We start from the raw sequence: 15,706 nt of genomic DNA on the forward strand, positions 1-15,706 counted from the left end.
TGTATAGCCACCTTAAAACGGCACTTCCGAATTTAAGGTATTTTGATGATTTAAGTTGCATTTTTGTCCGAACTACTGTAATTTGACATTTGAGGTTTGGTTTGACATTTGAGGTTCAGTGGTCACAGAACTTCTCCACCAAAAATTGTCTACATAGGCCCATGTTTTGGTATAGCCCCCATATAACGGTATTTTGTTCTGTGAAAGTACCTCTGCGACTGCCGCAGGGTTACACTTTTATAGTTATTCCGAACGTTTTCCACTTTGTTTTATTTTACCATGGTTCTACCATTCATTATTGTACCATGACCAGAGCTTCGTTTAGACATGACAACTACCCAGCTAACAATTTTTTCCGATTTTTTTCCGAATTCGGAACGAAACTCTGCACAAGTATGCGATTCTGATGTCGAATTCGTTCAGAAATCGGAACAAAATTGTGTGAAGGTGCCCACGAATTCGGAAAGTTTTATCGGAAAAAAATCGGAAGGAATATTAGAGTTTCTTTCCGAATTCTGAACGAATTCGCAAAAAAACTCGAATGAAAAAAAGGGAAATTTTAAGGGAATTTTCGATTATCTGCACAATTTCGGAAAAAACTCGGAAGGAACATTCGAAAATCGGAAAAAATTCGGAAGATTATCGGATGTTTGATCCGATATTCGGAAAAAAATCGGAAAATTATCGGATGTTTGATCCGATATTCGGTAAAAAATCGGAAGATTATCGGATGTTTGATCCGATATTCGGAAAAAAATCGGAAGATTATCGGATGTTTGATCCGATGTTCGGAAAAAAATCGGAAGATTATCGGATGTTTGATCCGATATTCGGAAAAAAATCGGAAGATTATCGGATATTTGATCCGATATTCGGAAAAAAAATCGGAAGATTATCGGATATTTTATCCGATATATGGAAAAAATCTGAATAATTTCGTAAGGTTTTATCCGAAAATCGGAAAAAATTCCGGTGATTTATATTTCGGAAAATGTTCGGATGTTTAATGCGAATTTTTTTATTCTTTATTTCATCATCTTCACAAGTTGGATTTAATAGTATTCATTGCTGCTGCCCGCTGATATTGTGTGTTTGCAAAATTATAAAACACAACTTTTCCTAATAAAGTTTCCATGTGTCATCACGATGTTGTTCTTTATTTGGCGTATCTAAAATAGAATTAACAATATTTGTTATTATAAACATATTTTTACAAAATATGTATGCAAACTTCCAATTTTAATTTGTTTTAAAACACACAATAATTTGTTCCGCTACGTCTTACTCACTTAACTGCTGCGAAATAACTAAAAAACAAGGTACAGCATGCAAACAAAGCAAAGAAATTTCCCTTGCCGCTGGCGTTGTTTGTATACAATTAACTCTCAACCAGAGTTCGGGATTTTTGCTCGCGAGAAAAATACACAGATCAAAAATTCTTTCAGATTATGTGCAGAGTACTCGGAAACTAATCGGAAAGAAAACAAATCAAAATTTCCCTTCCGAGATTGTGCAGAGCACTCGGAAAATAATCGGAAAGAAAACAAATCAAAATTTCCCTTCCGAGATTGTGCAGAGCACTCGGAAAATAATCGGAAAGAAAGGTTACGAAATCTCGGAAAAAAATCTGATATCAGAGCCATCGGCAAAAATTGTTGGCTGGGTAGTCACTTGCTCATGTCGGCATTAACAAACATGTGGCTAGCAACGTGACTGACTAAATTCAAACAAGTAAAATCAAATATGTATGTTTGTGTATGAATCTTGTATTATATGATATTATTATTAGACTGACAGGCAGGAATGCTACTTAGTAAAGACGGGATGGAAATTATTTTAAAAAGTATTTGATTAAAAAGTGCTGTGTTTTTATTAGACAAACAAGTAATAAAAAATATTAAATATGTAATACATAGTATGTATGAAATGTACATTTAACAAAGAGAACTTGGAAATACACTTTTCATTTATTTTAATTCCTTCTTTGGTCTCCAATCCAGGCATGTATGTATTTCCATTGTAGGAAACTTTTTTCTAAATCCTCGCACATTCACGTATGCTGCGGTTTACAGTGAATTGAAATACATACTATGTACATAGTATGTGTATGAAGTTGTGTGTGCGTATGAGTTTTCCATGTTTATCCAACTATCATACAATGACATAGATGGATTTCTGTGTATTATTAAATTAAATAGAAATAACAATTTAGACAGTCAAATGTGTTCGTACATACATACACAAATGCGTTTCTATATCGACACGCATTCCTTTTGACAACACAGAATTCCATTTGATGCTTCAACTATCAAGGCGCAATTGAGTATCTGAACGTACATTTTGTGTGATATGTTGTGGCGCGTTAAAAGAACTAGAAAATTTGATGAATGAAATATTGTGGTGGAAGTTTGCAAACTTAAACCTCATAACAAAATCACAATTTGTATGTAAATACATATATAGAAAACCACTACAATTTAGCTGTTATCATCTTTTTCACAAGGCCACTTTAAAAATATAACGACGAAGTTGCGGTTAACGTGTGCTTGGAATTCATTTTTCATATTTCTTGGAATGAAAATTCTAAAAAATTCTTGGAATAAATCCTACGTCAAATATAAACTACCTGAATCAATATACGACTACTTTAAAGGTAGTAGTATAAGAATGTGAATATCTTACCAACAAATTAAATTTAAGATGTACAAAATCTCTGCAAAATTTCTGAAGAATCTTCAGACATATTCATTCCGAATCCTGATTGATTTGCATAAGGAATACCTTTCTTCAATTTCTCTTCATTAAAGTGTAATTTTTATTTCTTGTTCAGTTTTTATTTACTTACAAGCAGACTCAGGTCCGTGTTGTTGACCGAAATCGGGAGGTACCAATCTATCGGGGCTATATGAAGGTGTGGACCTATACCAACAAAATTCAGGGCGAAAGTTTTCTACTCCAAATGAAGACCAAATACCAAATTTAAGCCATTTCGGTGGAATATTGAGGTCGCAACCTTCAAAACACCGAAAATCGGGAGGTACCGTTCTATTGGGTCTATATGAAGGCGTGGACCTATACCAACAAAATTCTGGGGAAAAGTTGTCTACTCCAAATGAAGACCAAATACCAACTTTCAGCCATTTCGGAGGAATATTGAGGCCACAACCTTCAAAATACCGAAAATCGGGAGGTACGGATCTTATCGGGGCTATATGAAGGCGTGAACTGATACCAACAAAAATCCGGCGGAAAATTTTCTACTCCAAATGAAGATCAAATACCAAATTTCAACCATTTCTGTGGAATATTAGGCCACAACCTTCAAAATACCGAAAATCGGGAGGTACCTTTCGATGGGGCTATATGAAGGCGTGGCCCTATACCTACAAAATTCTGGTGGAAAATTGTATACTCCAAATGAAGACTAAATACCAAATTTCAGTCAATGCGGGGTAATAATGAAGCTAAACCCTTAAAAATACCGAAAATCGGGTGGTACCGTTATATGGGGGCTAAATCAAAACGTGGACCGATATAGCCCATTTGGTCTATGGCGAATATTAAAAAATATCTAAATGGATCCAGTCGTTCTCAACTGATGCCATTACCAGCAAACGAAATTTCATTTTTGAGATTTTTATTTATCCTGTGCCTAAGAAATGACAAGATAGGCATAGAACTGCTTTAGTAAATATACAGCCCCACATTTTGCACCGTGAGAGAGGACACTCCTATAATTCGAGGAGACTGCTATGGTTCGCTTGACAGCTTGGCAACCCGTAATCTCCTTTGGATAGGACCATATTCCTATCCTCAGCTCTTAACATCCTCTGAACGTCCTACTTTCCTTAACTATTGAAAGCAATTAGCAAGGAATCCGAGAAATCACAAACCAATGGTTTAGAGAATTACCTCATCCCTCTGATGTTCGGGTAGCAGAGATGAGTTTTCGAAACATCATCACTGCTGCATCCGCTTGTCATATTGCTGGTCGAATGCCTGAAATAAGATATAATTGCCCAGCAGAGGCATTTGGATTAGCGAAAAAGCGAACCCTTGCTGTCTTAGAGCCGGAGAGCTGACATAGGAAGTCAATATATTAGTCAGTGAGCACAAACGGAAAAAGCGGCTAGAGCATCTGCAGAACTGCATTGGAACCTGTTGTAGTAAATTGTGGACAACGTTAAGGTATTATCGAACACTGGAAAATATGATATTCTGTCATGTTTATCAGCGAAGTTGTGACAAATCGGAAGAGGTGCGCGGGTTATTTTAGTCGACAATTTGTTGATCCTAATAGCGACCGGGCCGAGGAGGAATTAACATAGTTTAGAATAGGTGATGGTTGTTGCAGATGTTTTTCGTCTGGAAAAATTATCCAAAGCTCTTAGACTTGACGGAATTTCAATGTCGATTGAGGAGTCAAGTATCTAAGCATAGTCCTCAACTTATAGTTTTTTACATTCTCACTTTGTGTTTTCCATTTCGGCAAGGAAAACCGTGATAATGTGAAAACTGGAAAGCGAAAAATTGAAATGCATAGGAGTCAGAATTTAGTCTAGTGCAGGCACATCCTTTGCTAGAAGCGAATATGTACTTGTGATTACCGATATATAATGGAAGAACACATTTCCAAATTGTTTGTATCAAGATGGTATAGAGAGTAAAACAGAGTATAACAGAGCTACAACTTTGCTTCCGAGAGTAAATTAAAATTCTTAGCGATTTAGAAGATATGAGCCTGGCAAAATAATCCCTTTTGACAAAAAGGCCTCAAAGCTTTGGGGCCCATAACCGCTAAAGTGAAAATGACGGGGAAATACGCCGGGACACGCGTCTTCTTATTTTTTGCCTTCTTCAGAATATGGTTTGTTCGTGATTTTTTTAATTTGGTTCGTGTGGCACAGTGACATAGAATAAAATGTATGTTTTTCGAAGAATTTCATGTAAATATTTATCAAAAAGAAAACGAAAACTTACAAAGCTAGGATATTGAAATTTCGGGAAGTATTTCGCTACATAAAGGATATTAACATATATTTATGAAAAAAATGCAGGATATTTTCAAAGGATTTTTTAGTATTTAACACTTTCAAGAACATTTTTGATGTCTTTTTTATCCATGAATGCAATAAATTAAATTATTATATAAAGCCAATATTCTCTTCTTTAATATGACACCAACACCAGCATAGTACGATGAGTACAAGTATTTAAAATAGTTTTTTTTTGAAACATGTTGTCCTTTGAAATTTAAATGCCCTTTAAAAGGTCAACAGGATGAGAAAAGTTCCATATTACCTATAGTTTCAGATGTATATAGTCCGGTTCATGTGTAATTTTGGCTGTCGGAGGTCTTATAACTGAAGTGTATCTATTATTATGAACAGTTTTGGCTAAACTTAATTCATTGTAAATGAAACTTATTTTGGTTTTTGATTGCTATACTTTTCTAACATTAAGATATCAGATAAAGCATATTCTCAATGTCTTTAAATAAATATAACCATTCTTTTTAGCTGATGGCCTCAGTTGCTAATGCTATTCTTGCAATTTATCCTATATTAAATATAAGACAAATAACCATTCTGAACTTTCAATAAGAATGTGCAAGGTGTATCTATTATTTTGAGCAGGTGGGTATATATAGCTTCAATGGTGGCTCTCCAGACGATACCAGATTTTTGTCGAATTCTTGTATACCATCCTTTGAAGGTTTGCGAATACCTGCGGAAAATTAACTCATGCTTTCTATGCACTCAAAAAACGTCGCTTAATGCCTAAATGCCAAATAAGAGAAACATCAACCCACATATGTTTATGTTTGTGCAGCATGCGGTCAAAAGTTGTTCGATGAAGGCTCAACAAGCAATTTTTCTGCACGTTATCAATTCAAATGATATTCAAACAAAAATAAAATACAATCTTTATATATGTATTCACATACTTACTTTCATACTTTATTATTGCATATTTGTTTACAGCCTTTTCCAATTGCAAATCTCCTTTCAATATCTCAAATTGCCAATTTAATTAAATCTTTTCGTTGGTTTTCATTTTAGGGTCGTCACTGCATTATCCCTCATCCGAAAACAATTACACAAATTCGAGTAACATTTGTGCCAGCATTGGCAGTAATCAGGATACACTGTGGCGCATGAAAATGTCAGCCGCTGCTGCAATGCAACAGCATCAGCAGCAGGAACAACAACAACAGCAGCAACAACAATATCAACTACAACATCCGTCAACACAGATTTACATCGAAAGACCACCGTCTGCATTCAGTAGTTGTGGTGGTGGCGGCGGCGGCGGCAGTAGTGGTGGTGGTGGGATTGCTGGGGATCCACTAACGCAGTATGTCGTCGACTATATCGGATATCCGGTGCCACCACCACCACATATAACATCGGTGGCTGCTTCCGGTAGCCAACACAGTTTTCAAAGTGGCAGCCACAATGTGCCAAGCTTAAATGCGGCCGCTGCTTCCGTCACCAGCACCATCGCCAACACAACCACCACCGATGCCGCAACCGCCACATCAATAAGCTCCACTAAAAGCAGCTGCAGTACATTACAGCGGCAAGAGAAGAAACATCACATGGACAGCATGCAGCATCAGTCAGGAAGTTCTAGCCAACAGCGTCATGGTACCCTAAAGAAATCCACCAAACATCATCAGTATCCAGCATCATCGACATCAGTGGACCATCATCAATTTGGTAGGTATTAAAAAAAACAAACAACAAAAACAAGTGAAATCTAGAAAGTAAAGAACTGTTTCAATTACAACAGCAATCGACATCAAATACGCACATAACCACTATTCTCGTACTGGCAAATAGCGACATGCGACAACTTTCAGAGGCACTGCCCGCCTCGCACCTTTGTCGTCTATGAATTCCAGAGGGAAAAGTTTTGGGCCTTGTGCATCCTACATACATACATATATTTATTAATAATTCAGTTGGCCGCCTCATGCGGATGTATGTGAATATCTTCCTCTTCTTATTTTTATTTCATACGCCAGAATATTTGCTGAGTTACGAAATTTTAATTGGAAATGAATTTTCGTTGTTGTGTCGATGTGCATTCGCTTGCTGTGGTTATAGTTATATTCGATTCCCGAGCTTTAATCAAAAGTCCCAAACTACTTATTTTCTATCCACGGATATAAATACACACACATACGTGAAATATGATAAAATTGAATTAAAGCTCATTTGACACTACAATATTTGTTCCTTTTGTATTAAAAATTCATTTCCTATTTTTCGGTTTTGTTATGTCCTCTACCAAATTATATGATTTATGTCATACCTCCGATACAATACCTTTAAAAACATTTAGGATACATAAAGCATATCTACATATGTGTAGAAGAGTTATGTTGTTTATTTATATTGCTAACATCCGCTAAAGGTAGTCGGGAAAACGTTGAATCCTGTTGACAAATATCTTAAAGACACTGACCTCGGAACCTCGTTGGCAACGACACCAGTTTTAACATATCAAATACAAACCATAACAGCATCTACTTCAATCGGAGCCCTGTGGGCTGTTAGTAGGGAACGAAGTTGCGACTAAGACGATTTTAATTATCCTGGAAGTTTTGTAGTTAAGGAGTGCTGGAACGAAAGGAAAATTTTATTTAGTTGTCAAACCATGATAGGATTATAGCAAAGTTCGAGAGGGTTATGGGATCTATGTATGATAAGAAGGTGAAAGTATCTGTCAAGTAGTCAGGGCCTTTTGTCTTCAACATAGAGCACCTGCAAAGTAGAGGTACGGCCGTATCTTTTCTCGTCTCCATCATCGCATAGTCTGCAGTAGTCAACACTACTGTTATTTCGTCTTAAAGTTGTAGGCCTAACCACGCAATGGTTTGTATAGATATCCAGTGCCCCTGGAGCAGCTGCAGTTTACTCCGATCACCCTACCGGCAGCTTCATAAAACGCTGATGGATACACAATATCAAAGTATTGTTCACTCCAAACTGCTATCTTGGGTAGCAGAAGCCACTACCATGGAATCAATGGATTAGCCAGGGGTGTTGTAGTAAGGGACGTTTCGCAAGGGCAGAATATTGTCCATACCATTAAAACAGAGGCAAATCAATTTATATTTCCAATTAACTTATATATTCTAGGGTCCTGGGTTCGAGTCTCGGCCGTTGTCCTTGTGACAAGAAACTCTCTACTTGAAAATTGCAATTGTCGTTGAATTTAAATTAACAAAATTTAAAATAAAAACTAATTTAAAAAAATAATACCCCGGTTACACTTAACCGGATTAACCCAGTGGTTAAAAAAATGTCTGAAATTGGGTGGTACCGTTTATAGGGGCTATACCAAAACCTGGACCTATGCCCACAATTGTTGGTGGAGAAGTTTCTGTTACAGCCAATTCGGGCTAAAAATGAAGATAAAATCCTCAAAATACCTGAAATCGGGTGGTACTGCTATATGGGGGCTATAGGAAAAAATGGACACATATTGGTTTTGCTTTCATATTCATGTATTGTCATCCAAATCTGAAAAGTGTGCAAAATTGTAGTTCGATTGGTCAACTGTAACTGTGTTAAAAATGAGTTACCAGATTTGAACTAAACGGACACCAAGAAGGTTAAATAAAACACTGTAAAAAACACCAATTTCCCATACAAATTTACTGTAGTGGATTTTGCCAATGTATGGTGAAAAAGGACACTCTCAGGAATTTTTCTGCGGAAACCAAACGTTGTTCTATGTTGTTCCCTAAAAGTTCTAGTCCACTAAAATTTAGTACCTGGGGAAAATAAAATACCTCACTACATATAAACGCCACTGTTGTCTTAAAGACAACAATCCTATTCAACAAAAAAATAATGAATACGATATCTGTTATAGTTTCTGAGAAATAGCTATTTTTTTTCTCCAGAAATATGCAAAAAGTACATGTTTTTCAAAAATGTTTCTTAAAATATTAAATCGGTGACGACAAAATTTTGGGGTTTTGTTCAGGAAAATCGATTTCTGAACCATTGTGCGAGGGTAATAGTCGTCAAAATGCTCAAATTGACTTGAATGGCCAAATTGTGAAACTCTCTACATTTCTGACAAACGAAGTGTAAAAGCCGTCCTCCTAACGTAGAACTGTACCAGGATATCTAGAGGTTGAGGATACAGTATCGTTTTGTTTACCCTGCCGCCAGACAAAACCTCCTGAGGTTAGGAGGGGAGGACCACGAATACATTCAAACAGGGTATCGTTCAACCCAACTCCTCCCTGAACTGGTAACTGGAATTTGCGGAATTTACGCTTCTTGGTAAATTAACAACTTGTAAACTGTACTAAAGGACCTAGCTTCATGTCAGATATATCATGAAAGGCCTGTGGGCAACATTGGGCCATTGTGGTTATAAATATTAAAAAATTTTGTTTCTAAAGTCTTTGTATTACCATTATATTTTTATCATTCATGGTGTGGAAAAGCATAAACTGATGAGTTTTTTTAATTGTAGAGGCAAATTGGTATTTATCTATCATTTATAATTCACAAATTTACCAATTTTTACTGATATGGTGCTGTTCATATAATTTGAAATGTTCATATTGACATTTTTCAGAGAAGAAGGGTTTGAAAAATATTTTCTATTTTGTATGCAGGCTCTAAACCTAATAACATTGCCCTTCATCTAATACATCTAATACATCAAATTATCATCATCAATATTTGAACAGCTATCCGCTTGATATCTTACAAATCCCTGTATGTAAAATGTATATTCTACCAAAAATGTGTCAATGTCCTCTTAAGTCAAGTCCAATCTTCGAATAATGATATAAATACAACTTTTTTCACAAGTCCGAATGTCCCTATGACCCTGTGTACTTGATTGAATATCACTATCCAGCATTTTCATCTTCCACTAATGTAACCACTTTATTTCCACAATGGCCCAATGTTGCCAACATGCAACTTTCAAACTTAAAAAATATAACTACTGATTAGAACTGTGAATTTAATGTTTGTTTTTTTTTTTTTTATTTTATTAGATAAACATCTCAGTAAGATTTTTCAAATAATGTTGGCTGCCATTTGTCAATTCATTTGACATTTAAGGGCATTTTATAAAATCACTAAACTATTTCATGTCCAAATTTTTACTCGACTACTTATATTGAAACGAGCATAATTTCGGCAATACAGCTATTTATTTAAAAGTAATTTCCATTTTCTATTCTTCTGAAATCAAGCTATCGACTCCCACTTAGTATATATAAATATCTCAAACGGTGTGGGAAATACGCTTACACAAACATGCCAAATTGCTCACAGGCAATATCGGGCCACAAAGGGTTAACCCCGCGTAGGCGTTGTTTTATTTTCCTATACTATTCATGCCAAAAAACGAAGGTTTTATTAAGTTTGTTTTCCTATTTGCTACTCGTCGAAGCAATAATCAGGGTAAAATTCTGAGTCGAACTAGCCATGTCCATCTGTCTGTTGTAATCACTCTAGCGTCGGCAATAATTGAGCTAGAACGCTATGTTTTTGCACTCAAGTGTATGCTTTACATAGTTTAGTCTATGTTTTGGTATAGATCCCATATAACTGTACCTCCCGATTTTACGTATTTTGAGGGTTTTGCTACATTTTTTGATTAAACTACCTGTTTAAATAAGAATTGGCTCCATTTATTTGAAATTGAACAGTGGTGAAGTTTGTTGTAGTACCCAGCAAAATGTTCGATGCCAAAGATGACATTCAATCATGGGTGCAAGTAATCTAGCATGTCATCTTTTTAGCATCTTCATCGATGAATTTTATATGAGCGTGGAACCCAAAAGATGACGTTCTTTTCTGGATCCTAAGCATGTCATTTTAACCAATGCGTTGAAATGTCATTTCCACCAATGCTTTGGCATGTCATTTCCACCAATGATTTGACATGTCATTTTCACCCATGCTTTGACATGTCATTTTAACCAATGCTTTGGCATGTCATTTTCACCAACCCCTTGGCATGAAATTTTCATGTCTTGTTTGGAAAATGGAAATGCTGTATTGAAATATGGTTTTCATGAAAAACAAAACTCTTTATTAATTCAAACGAATTCATGAAATAGCTACAATTAATTTATCAGTTTAGTTTTTCAAAAGTTTACATCCAAAATTGCAATGCAATCACCACCGCTGCAACGCAAAAGATTACTTCCTCCGTTCTCCGCAACTGATATTCTTTCATCTTACAAAAGGTTTTTTCAATTATCTTCCCATCACCAGTTCAGATTTCAACATGGACTCCAAATGCACTCCTTTAAGTATTTTTATTTCGTAAATTACTTTTATTTTATAATTTTGTTATTTTATAACAACATTTTGGTAATTTATACTCTTTTGTTTAGTGACGGAAATATGTAGGGATCTACAACCCGGCTTGCTTTAGGGATCTCTAAGAACAAAATGTAACGAACGGGGAGGAGAGACTTTTTATGGAAAATACCATTTATGTTTAATTAATTTATTTTTAATTGTTTCTTTCCAAAAGTAGTTTCTTCTTTATTTTCAGATTCTTCTTCCTTTTCGTTTCGGACTTTTTTTCAAATTCTAAGAAGCGAGACTTGATTGATTTCATTCTATGTCAGATTTAGAACAGACAAGGGAACTTTTAAAATAGCAATGTGTGCAGTCCGATTCTATTTTTAGCTCGATGGTAGGGACTTCATATAATACCAATTGTTTAGAAGTTTTAGTTGTTTGATATGCAGGAAATGTAAGACAACATCACGACGACAGTTCTAACAACTTTGGTCTGTTCCAGAAACTGCAAGAATCTACTTATTTTTACTACGATAACAATTTTTCCTTTATGTTATCGGAAAAAATAGTAAAAATTAGTAGATTTTTGCAGTATTGGAACATACCAAAATGAAAATAAACAGGTGTGTAAATAAAAACACAAACATCATCTCTATTGGATCGATGGAATGGGTACAAATGCTGATGAAAAAAAGATCGGATCTTTCACGACTTCCTTTCAACCAATGCAAAAGATGACATGAAATCACGTCATCGCAAAGAACCCCTTCCGTCAAATTTTGCTGGGTACTTAATTGCACAAAATTGAATGTCAAAGTACAGATTTTAACGAATTGGCGCGAAGGTTATCTGACTTGCCGCTTTGTTTACATTATTCTGGTTGGAGTGTTTGTACTCTAACGTTGTAAAGATTACACGTTCGTGTGTAATTATTCAGGTAAAATTTTGTTACCTTTCTTCGCTGTATACAATAGAGGAAGCTTCTACTTCATCTTTAACACTAAGACTAAAACGATCGTGATTTATTTCTATTTCATAATTGTCAACATAGGTCTATATTTTGGTACAGCCCCTATATTACAATACCGTCCGGTTTTACGTAATTTTAGGATTATTACCAAATTTTTTGACCCAACTACTATCTTTAATTTTTATAACGGAACCTCCGGATTTTATAACTGAAACTCCGGATTTTAGGTATTTTGAGGGTTTAGATGTATTCCTTAGCCCGAACCAGCTCTAATTTGACATTTGAGGTTCCCAGTGTCACAAAATTTCTCCACCAACAATTGTTAGTTGTTTCGGTACAGTCCTCATAAAACGATACATCCGGATTTTAGGCGCTTTGAGGATTTTGGCTGCGTTTTTGGTCCGCACAAACTGCAATTTGATATTTGAGGTTAACAGTGGTCACAAAACTTCTCCAAAAAATTTAAATATAGGTCTACGTTTCCACCTGAAATTTGTCGGAATATGTCTATGCCTTCATATAGCCCCCATATAACGGTACCACCCAATTTCAGGTACTTTTAAGATTAAAATAGCCATAATTTGGCATTAAGAGTCCCTAGTGGTCAAACAAATTACACAGTACAACAAAATGCAGTTTTTTTTTAAATTACAAGAAACCCTGCACAGATTATGAAAAATAGAAGACACTACCATCGGCGTTTTCAAAGTTAACTTCGGAAAGTACCCTAATTGCGTAGGGGAAGTTCCCCATATTTGTAAATTTTTGGATTCCTTGGAATCCTTGCATTTTAGGCATATAGTGTCTTTGGCAATATTACTGCCAACATTGCCAGAAATCTTTAAGTTACAAAATTTAACCCTCATGTGAGTCATTAAAGGGGTCTTTTTCGTCCCTATTCCTAAAAACGTGATCGAATCGGATCTGAATATTCTACAAAAATATTCGCCATAAAATTTCAATATAGGCCCAAGAATACATCATTACTCTATATCTTACGTGAAAGCTCAGAACCTGTAAAAATCAAAAACACGTTTTAGGGTTAGTATTGTACTTTATCTATGTTTATGCCAAGTTGTCCCACAAAACATCATTCTAGATGGATAATGTCAAAGACAAAAATATTATCCGCTAAAATTTCACTATAAGTCACCGAAGAAATGAAGTATTTATTATACAATGAAATGAAATATCTATATCAATTTTGCCAACAAAACACGAAAATATTTTTTAATGAAATTTGTTTCGTTCATTTTGTGAATTGATGCATGAAACTAGCATCAAACTTAGTTTTAGACAAATAGTACCAAAAGAAGATAAATTCTACATAAAATTTCACTACAAATTTTAGAATAAACTACCTATCTAGGTATAATACTTTTTATGAAAATAGCACCAGAAATGTATATATTAAATTTAGAAATTATTTGTTCAAATTTGTTAATGTTAATTTTGAATGTTTTCACACAGAGTCAAAATCTCCCAAAATACTTCACTTCATGGGTATAGTTTCCAAAGAAGAAATGTTCGAAATTAAATTTAACTATGAGTCTCTGAACAAAATCAATTTGTAAACGTAACTTGTACTATCTTGTTTTTGAAATAGTTTAAGGCCATGTTTTACGAGTTTTGTCCAGATTTTCCTTATCCTTGGACATTAGAAAAACGTTATTGATGGTGTTTCGTCATGAATTCGCCCAGAAGATGTTGTGCACTCGATTTAAATGGTTTTGCTATATTTGTGGCGAATATTTTTGTAGAATATTCGGATCCGATTCGATCACGCTTTAAAGGGGATTTAAAACGTTTTTAGGAAAAGGGACCAAAAAGGCCCCTTTACTGACTCACATGAGGGTTAAATTTTATAACTAAAAGATTCCTCGCATTGTTGACAGTAATATTGCCAAAGACACTATATAGTTAAAATACAAGGATTCCAAGCAATCCTAACTCGAATATTTCCAAAAATTTACAAATAGGGGGAACTTCCCCTACGCATTTAGGGTACTTCACGACGTAAGCTTTCAAAACACCGATACACGTGTCTTTTTTTTCGGCCCTCTTTCATAATCTACCCGATTTCACCTGTAATTATTTTTTGTGTGGTACAGTGTTATTTACCAAAATGTAAGAAAATACTTCCACGTTTTGGAATAGCCCCCATATAACGAAACCAACCGTTTTGAGGTATTTTGAAATTCTAAGCCAAATTTTTAGACGTACATATTATCTGTGTGAATATGCTGCAATTTGGAATAAAAGGTTCAAAGTAGTCAAAAAAACTTCAGCTGCAAAAATTGTAGACATACTTGTTAATATAACCCCCACGTTGCTCTTGGACCAACCATAAATTGAAGGTGCTTACACCTGGGAAGTTTTTGCGGATTCTGAAAGTACAATATTCATGGATGAGAAAAATCATAAGATCATAATAAATCGGGGTCAAAGTTAACAGTTTTGGGGTTTTTTTTATGTATTCACGATTTTGCTTCAAAACCGCTAGCCCTATCAAAATGGAACTAAAGAAGATGTTCTAGCAGTGAAAATTCTCTACAAGATTGTTGTACGATATTTTCGTAGGTTTTACCATTTTTGATATATAGAAGTCCAAATTGGGTCTCCTTATAAAACAATTTCATGCCTGCAATTTCCCAACTTAAACTTATATATCTCTAAAAATGGTACACCCTTGCAAAAACTAACAAAAGCGAGTCTTGTAGAGAACTTTCACACCTATAAGATTTTCTCTAGTCCCATTTCGATAAGACTTAAAAATGGTAAAACTTACGAAAATATCGTACAACAGTCTTGTAGAGAATTTTCACAGCTACAATATTTTCTCTAATCACATTTCGATAAGACTTGCGGTTTCCAAGCAAAATCGTGAAATCTAAAAAAAACCTTAAAACTATGATTTTTTACCGCGATTTGTTTAATAATTGCTCCGGCGATTTTTTTGATTTTTCTCATCTATGAACATTGTGGTTTCAGAATCCGCAAGAACTTCCCAGGTGGAAGCATCTTCCATTTAAAGTTGGTTCAAAGGCACCGTGCCCCATATTCAGGCATTTTGAAGTAATTATCTACATTTTCGGCCTAATTTTACTGTAATTTGACACTTAGGGTTTCCAGTGGTATTTGGCTGTCACTTGGCATTTGGGGTTCAATGTGGTTAAAAAGTTCTCCAACAAAAATTACGGACATATAACGAGACTTTTTAGTTTTTATTTACATTTTCGGACAAGATTGGATGACATTTCCCATTTATAGTTCCCAGTGATTAATAACTTCTCCATCAATTGTGGACATAGGCCCACGCTGTGATACAGTCTCCCATATAATGGTACAGACCGATTTCAGGTATTTTAGAATTTTTAGGTGACCGAATTAACTAACATAAGGTATTTGGGGTTTCCGCTTGTCAAAAGGT

At 35.2% G+C, this 15,706-nt stretch overlaps 1 protein-coding gene across 1 annotated transcript in view; it reads left to right on the plus strand.

The window, feature by feature from the left end:
* LOC141394500 (uncharacterized) overlaps window positions 1-15,706 on the plus strand; it is an 809,570-nt gene that overhangs the window by 721,204 nt on the left and 72,660 nt on the right. The window contains exon 8 of the mRNA XM_073969009.1: window positions 6,063-6,722. Within this exon, the coding sequence (XP_073825110.1) occupies window positions 6,063-6,722 (660 nt within the window). The remainder of the gene's footprint in view (window positions 1-6,062; window positions 6,723-15,706) is intronic.

The sequence above is a fragment of the Musca autumnalis genome, unplaced genomic scaffold (genome assembly GCF_047663935.1).
Source record: "Musca autumnalis isolate F117 unplaced genomic scaffold, ASM4766393v1 scaffold_2, whole genome shotgun sequence".
NCBI classification, from domain to species: Eukaryota; Metazoa; Arthropoda; class Insecta; order Diptera; family Muscidae; genus Musca; species Musca autumnalis.